This window comes from Mastomys coucha, unplaced genomic scaffold (assembly GCF_008632895.1).
Source record: "Mastomys coucha isolate ucsf_1 unplaced genomic scaffold, UCSF_Mcou_1 pScaffold3, whole genome shotgun sequence".
Classification (NCBI taxonomy): Eukaryota; Metazoa; Chordata; class Mammalia; order Rodentia; family Muridae; genus Mastomys; species Mastomys coucha.
This window is the reverse complement of record NW_022196909.1, coordinates 45733628-45740664: the sequence shown is the minus strand read 5'-3', so window position 1 is coordinate 45740664 and position 7037 is coordinate 45733628. Positions and strand designations below refer to the sequence as shown.

General features: G+C 49.8%; 1 protein-coding gene across 5 annotated transcripts in view; it reads left to right on the top strand.

Annotated features, from left to right (window-relative positions):
- The window catches only part of Cmtr1 (cap methyltransferase 1), a 91058-nt gene that overhangs the window by 73631 nt on the left and 10390 nt on the right, over window positions 1–7037 (top strand). For all 5 annotated transcript variants that reach the window (XM_031348544.1, XM_031348547.1, XM_031348545.1 and 2 more), the window contains 5 exons: window positions 1554–1752; window positions 2704–2822; window positions 5062–5158; window positions 5446–5578; window positions 6302–6481. In XM_031348544.1, coding sequence (XP_031204404.1) covers window positions 1554–1752; window positions 2704–2822; window positions 5062–5158; window positions 5446–5578; window positions 6302–6481 — 728 coding nt within the window. The remainder of the gene's footprint in view (window positions 1–1553; window positions 1753–2703; window positions 2823–5061; window positions 5159–5445; window positions 5579–6301; window positions 6482–7037) is intronic.

The window sequence follows — 7037 nt, the reverse complement described above, 5'->3', positions numbered from 1 at the left end:
GGAAGGGCTCCCAGAGTAGGCTAGCTGTGGGCTTCTGCAGTCACGCACTCTTACAGTTCTTAGTGTCCCCTATGCAGATGAGTTGTGTCTCCACTCTAGACAGTTGGTGGGTTACTGTGCTGGCCCGGGGCAGCATATAAAGCTGAAGCACGTGCTGCTCACCAGTGCTCGGGTCAGCTCACGGCTAAAGGGAAAGTGACATGGGGTCAACAGATACTGTCACTAGCCAGGCTGCTGCTGGTGGAACACGCCTTTAAGCTTAGCAGGTGGGAGGCAGAGGCCAGAATGGTGGACAGAGCAAGTTCCTGGACAGCCAGGGCTACACAGAGAAACCCTGTCTCAAACTGGTCCCCACCTAACCACCCCCCCACACATAAAAAAGGACAAAGAAAAAATAATATCAATAAAAAGTCAAGTGATTTTTTTTTTTATCTCATCAGTCCTAACATGGCATGGGGGCTCTGAGGATCCCCAGAGACTACTGCTGCTAGACTAGCGTCCCTCTGCCTGTCTCAGCAGCTCACAGCATGCACTAGACTAGCGTCCCTCTGCCTGTCTCAGCAGCTCACAGCATGCACTAGACAAAGGCAGAAGGAGGGTAGATGAGGGAACTCGTGGGGTGGTGTGCTTGCGTAGTCTGAAGCCTGGGCTGTCCCAGTGCTGGCCTAGTCCTGGGCTGTCCCAGTGCTGGCCTAGTCCTGGGCTCAGTCCCGACAGCCCACCATGCTTGTGCAGACTGTCAGTAAAACTGGCAACTATATGAAAAGCACAGGAACTCTGCACTCTGTTGGGAACTTTTATTTAAGTATAAACTTATTCCAAAATGGCTGGGCAGTGGTGGCGCATGCTTTTAATCTCAGCACTTGGGAGGCAGAGGCAGGTGGATTTCTGAGTTCGAGGCCAACCTGGTCTACAGAGTGAGTTCCAGGACAGCCAGGGCTACACAGAGAATCCCTGTCTCGAAAAAACAAAACAAAACAAAACAAAAAACAAAATAAAGGCAACCGAAGGACACCAGAGGAGGAGCCGGGGAGGGAAGACTGAGGCTGTGCTGGGGAAGACGAGCCCTTGAAGCTGGGAGGAGGGTCATGCTACAGCCACCCTGGGGCTGCATAGGGAAATCCATCCTCTAATGCTCAGGCCTCCTAGACTCCGACCCAGCTCTGTGCCAGCTGCTGTGGACAGTGGCTGTGTATCTCAGTGTTTCTTCCTGTCTGCAGTGTTCTACTCACCAGGATACAAGCAAGGTGCAGTGTAGTGAGGGAACAACCCTGAGACACAGAGACACCATTTAGAGAGCCACAGAGGCGCTTGTCTGAGGAGTCTTGAGTCGGCCTGGTTGTGGGAAAGGTGCTGAGGGTATTTTGGTGAGGAAGGTGCTGTGGGCAGTGGTGACCGAGGAAACTGCCCCGTGTGCGCTGGCTGGGTGTGGGGAGAGCTGGATTGTTTGCTGCTAAGTGCTTCTATCTTTTCGCCTCCTCTTCCTTGAGTTCTCCTTTTCCTCACTGAGCCACCCGTTTCCCTATCTCCTTTTCTTCCACCTCTCTCTGCAGAAGCCACTGCTGAAGGACTCGGACATTGACCTTCTGTACTTTGCTGATGTGTGTGCAGGCCCGGGTGGCTTCTCCGAGTACGTGCTGTGGAGGAAGAAGTGGCATGCCAAAGGCTTTGGGATGACGCTGAAGGGCCCCAATGACTTCAAGCTGGAGGACTTCTATTCAGCCTCCAGTGAGCTCTTCGAGCCCTACTACGGTAGGGACATGGAACAGTGGGGACTTCAAGGCCCAAGCTGTTGCTACTCATGCTTTTCCTGTCCTGCTAGCCAGGCTTCACAGACCCTGGCATGAGGCTCTTAGATCCCTGTCAAGTATCTTTTTTGTTTTTTAAATCCTAGTCCTGCACTCCCTAGGTAAACTCATCAGAACCATGTAACTCCTGATGGTGGTTCTTGGGTGGTGATGGGGGTAATGAAACTGCCTGATTTCCAGCTGAGAACTGGCAGGTATTAGGAAACAGATCAGAAGCCCAGCTGCAGCCCTGTGTGTTGGTATGAACTGCACTTACTAGCAGGCAACCCGGTAGCTACAGCAATCCCTCTGGCTTGACAGACGGACTGTGATGTGTTAGCAAATCCTGAATTCTTTCCTAACAGTTCTTAATGGAGGTGGTGGTGGTTTTGTCTTCTCGTGATTTGGTTTTATTCTGTTTGTTTTTTTGTTTGTTTGCTTACATGCTCATTTTGACACACGGTCATTATGTAACCCTGGCTAGCCTGGAACTCAACTGTGTAGACCAGGCTGGCCTCAGCTCATAGAGATACTCCATCTGCTTTAGCCTCCCACGTGCTAGGAATTGATGTTTTGAGACGGGGTCTCACTTTGTATTCTAGGCCAACATAAAACTCCCTGTGTAGTCCAGACTGGCCTTAAATTTATGGGCAGTGTCCCTGCTTCAGCCTCCAGAATACCTGTAGGCCTGAGCCCCCATGCTTGACTAGTACTGGCTTTTGAACATAAGTACTTTGAAAAGCAAAATCCTCTGCTTCTTTGATAACTTTAGGCTGGCCAGTTCCCTTTGAACTGTGGCTTCATGGTTTGGCTCTTGCTGGCCTCTCAGCGTAGGAAGGGTGAGTCCTGCTTCTCAGAGCTCCTGGCCCAGCTGCTAGGAGCAGCTAACCTCACTGTTTCTTGTGTCCCCCATCAGGTGAAGGTGGGGTCGATGGAGATGGAGATATCACCCGCCCAGAGAATATCAATGCGTTTCGGAATTTTGTCCTGGAAAACACAGATCGCAAGGGTGTCCACTTTGTGATGGCAGACGGGGTAGGTGACTGCCTCTGTAGAGATGCTTCAAGGATGTGTTGTGAATTTACAGGTTTATTTTGTTCATTGTGCTGGGATTGAACCCTTGGCTTGGGGCATCTTAGTAAGTGCTCTGCTGAGCCCCATCCCCCCCTTGAAAAATGCTTTAGCTTTGCTCTTTAGCTGACCTAGTAAGTGGTAACGCAATGTTCACATAGTAGGGATGCACGTTTTTACTTATTTTATACATTTTCCTATGTTGTTTCTGAAGATTCTCCTATTGTGAACACATTTGCTTGCGCTCACTTTGCTAACAGAAAGGCCTCGAGTTGTGGAGGGACTGATGAAGCGTGGGCCCCAGCCGTGGCCAGCAGAACCGGATGGGAGGCACACTGCTGCCACTGTTGGGGGCCGTCTGCAGGTGGCCTCTGAGCCACACGTGTGTGCACTGACAGATCCTCAGGCGGCGGCAGCAGCAGCACAGAATCCAGGGAGGCACCTGGTTAGCTTAGTGAATTTTCAAGGGTCTACCTGAGCACCCACTTGGGATGCAGAGAGGATCTACTGCCACATTGCTCAGCAGAGGCCCTCATCCAGTAATCTCATACCCTGGGGGAGCCTCTCATGCGAGCCACTTTGGGAGAAAGGACAGACAGGATGCCGTTTGCTACAGGATCACATAGCTGGAGTTGAGAAGAGCCTTTGGGGTTCTGTGTGTGTGGAAGAAGACAGAGTGTTAGAGGGACCTGAGGATGCCCTGGCTCCCTGAAGCCTCTACACAGTAGGGCAGCAGATGGACAAGGTTGGGGCAGGCTAAGAGGAAGGAACTGCACCTCTTGTGCAGATGTGTGGGGTCTGCCAGTCTGCCCTTTTGTTTTTCCTGCAGCAGACAGCAGGGCTGAAGCTCAAGGATTTCTGCTTTGGTAGCAGGAGGGCTCGCCTGGCCTTTTTTTGTTGTTTTTTTTGAGACAGGGTTTCTCTGTGTAGCCCTGGCTGTCCTGGAACTCACTCTGTAGACCAGGCTGGCCTGAAACTCAGAAATCCGCCTGCCTCTGCCTCCCAAGTGCTGGGATTAAAGGCATGCGGCACCACTGCCTGGCTGGCCTGGCCTTTTGATTTATTTGTTACTTATTTTAAATGCTCATTGTATATGGTAATGTGTCACACAGGATATTTTCATACAAGTTTATATATATTGTACATTGAACACATTCCCACTCTCCTCCTCCCATCTCTATCTTTTCCTTTCTCTTATCTTGAAAATTTCTTTTTTTAGTCAGTGTCTCAAAATAGCTCAGGCTAGCCTCAGACTTTCTGCAAGATAAAGTTGGCCTTGACTCGTGATCCTCCAACCTCCACCTCCCAAGTGCTAGGATTATAGGCATGTGCCACCATGCCTGGCTCTGTTTTTGAATTCCTAATCAGCTCTAAAACAAACATGGATTTTAAGGAACATCTTTAAGTCTGGGAGACAGTGGTTAACATTACTTTTATAGAACTGCATCAGTGAGATCTGGCCTATGGGAGAGTGTAACAAAAGCCAGCGTTCTTGCTCTCTACTGTACAGTTATAACTGCAGCATGGTGTCCTAAGTTTAGTAGTTTGTCTATTCAGTGTGCTGTGTGACTGCCTTCAGAACTTCTCATTTCGTCAAACTGAAGCTGTACCCACTCAGACCAAGTCTCTCTTCTCCCATCGCCTGCCTCCTTCCCTTGGCTGTAAGTGTGGTTCATGGCTGGCAGCTCTTGGCTCCAGGGACATGCTCTGAGAATTGCAGCCTGCATTCTTGGAGCAAATCCTGGCCCAAGAGTGTGCCAGCTGGAAGGAAGGGCTCCGCAGCTAAGGCAGAGTGGTGGTTACTGTAAGGAAATCCTGGGTCAAATCTTTGTCAGGCCTGGGACCCTCAGAGCACAGCAGGATATTTACCTAATGTTTACTCTGGTCTTCTCAGGACTTAAACATTTTTATATCTCTTGGTTGACCAATGATAAAGCCAGTACCTTGCCTCTCCTGCCTTACTTGTTCCTGGGTTCCCATGTGGAATTCAAAGTTTTCTGAACCATTCTTTGGAAAAGCAGACTTGGTCCTGTGGCTCAGGAGTGATAGAGTAGGTACGTGGCCTGCGTTGGGCAGCAACTGACCACGTTACTCTGACAAAGAAATTGAAGTGCTGCTCAGTGGTCGGGTGGCGGCACCCGAGGAAGCTGAGGTGTGCTTCTCTGGCCTTACCGTTGCTCTCTGGCCTGTGCTCTCGTTTCAGGGCTTCTCTGTGGAGGGGCAGGAGAACCTGCAGGAGATCCTGAGCAAGCAGCTCTTGCTGTGCCAGTTCCTCATGGCGCTGTCTGTCGTCCGCACAGGTGATGCTTCTGCAGTCCGTCCTCACCAAGGCCCCACGGAGGCCCTGTGTTTGACAAGAGCATGTACAGGGCTTGGTTAAGAAATTTAAAAAAGAAAGAAAAATAGGAGAAAAAAACCTTGTATCAGGTGGCTGGTGAGCAGAGGAGGAGTACAGGGAGGGGAGTCAAGCACGGTCTGCAGCTGACATCTCATAATACCTTGGGCTTGTTGTCTCCACTGTCTGAGGTGACCTCCCCCATATCCTGCAGTAGCCACTGATTGCCCTGGCATTTTGTCTCCAATCCAGGAGGTCACTTCGTCTGCAAAACCTTTGACCTCTTCACACCGTTCAGTGTGGGCCTCATTTACCTCCTGTACTGCTGTTTTGAACGAGTATGTCTTTTCAAGCCTGTCACCAGCAGGCCTGCCAACTCAGAGCGGTAAGTCGTCCTCTCTGTCAGCCAGCTGGTTAGTCAGCCGTCAGCCGCAACCCTGTGCTTCTGCCCGGCATGAGCTCTCAGACTGTTAAAAACCTTGACTTTGGAGATGTGATTCTCCGACAGAAGCCAGGGTCCTTGGTCTGAGTGGTCAGCTTGTCCAGATCGCTGCCTCCACAGCCGCGTTTACCATACTTCCATCTGGGATTCTCATGTTGGTCCAGGAAGACTGTGACTATTAATAGAGGGTATAGGCTAGGCATAGGCAAGGGGTTGCCATTCAGAGGTATGCAGGCATCCAGGTGCCCACAGATGATGTTAAGAGAAAACAAGGCCATGGGTTGGTACAGGGCAGTCAGGGGTACCTCCTAGATGGACATACAGTCTCATATATAAAGAAAAGATTTTTAGATATTTTATTTTGAGATAGGGTTTTATAATATATCCCTGGCTTACTGGAACTTACTACATAGATCAGGCTGGCCTTGAGCATAAGATACCCAATAACCTGTGCCTCCCAAGCAGGATTTAAGGCATATGCCACCCATTTGTATGAAAAGGAAGGACTTGAGGTAACACTTTTTAAGGCACAGTATGTGTTGCCCTTTGAACACAGGTTTAAGGTAGAATAGAAAGACTGTTTAGCTCTGTGACTTCAGCGGTAGGGTGAAGGAGTGTGTGGGAAGAAGGCTCTTGCTCCTTGGAATGACAGGGTATCTCCTGCAGGTATGTGGTGTGCAAAGGGCTGAAGGTGGGCATCGATGATGTTCGGGAGTACCTCTTCTCCGTGAATATTAAACTCAACCAGCTTCGGAACACTGAGTCTGATGTCAACCTGGTAGTTCCCTTGATGGTGATCAAAGGAGACCATGAATTTAATGATTACATGATCCGGTCTAATGAGAGGTAAGCCACCTGGCTGTTTGCTGGCACCCCGGAGTGCTAAGGATGCCTAGAGAATAGAATACAGGACCTACTGTCACTGGGGACATTGTTATCTGGGTCTGCTCTGCTGGTTCTGTGACGTTCTAGACGGGCTACTTCTTTGTTTGTTTGTTTTGTTTTGTTTTTCGAGACAGGGTTTCTCTGTGTAGCCCTGGCTGTCCTGGAACTCACTCTGTAGTCCAGGCTGGCCTCGAACTCAAATCTGCCTGCCTCTGCCTCTCAAGTGCTGGGATTAAAAGTGTGTGCCACCCCACCTGGCCACTGCAGTGTATGTTCTTAACTGGCCAGCCATCTCTCTGGCTATTTCTCCTCTTCAGACTTTTTTTTTTAAGATTTATTTTATTTATTTTATGTGTATGAGTACACTGTAGCTGTACAGATGGCCATGAGCCATCATATGGCTGCTGGGAATTGAACTCAAGACCTCTGCCAACCGGTCCCTCACTCCAGCGTAATTCACTGTAGTTGTCTTCAGACACACCAGAAGAGGGCGCCAGATCTCATTACGGGTGGTTGT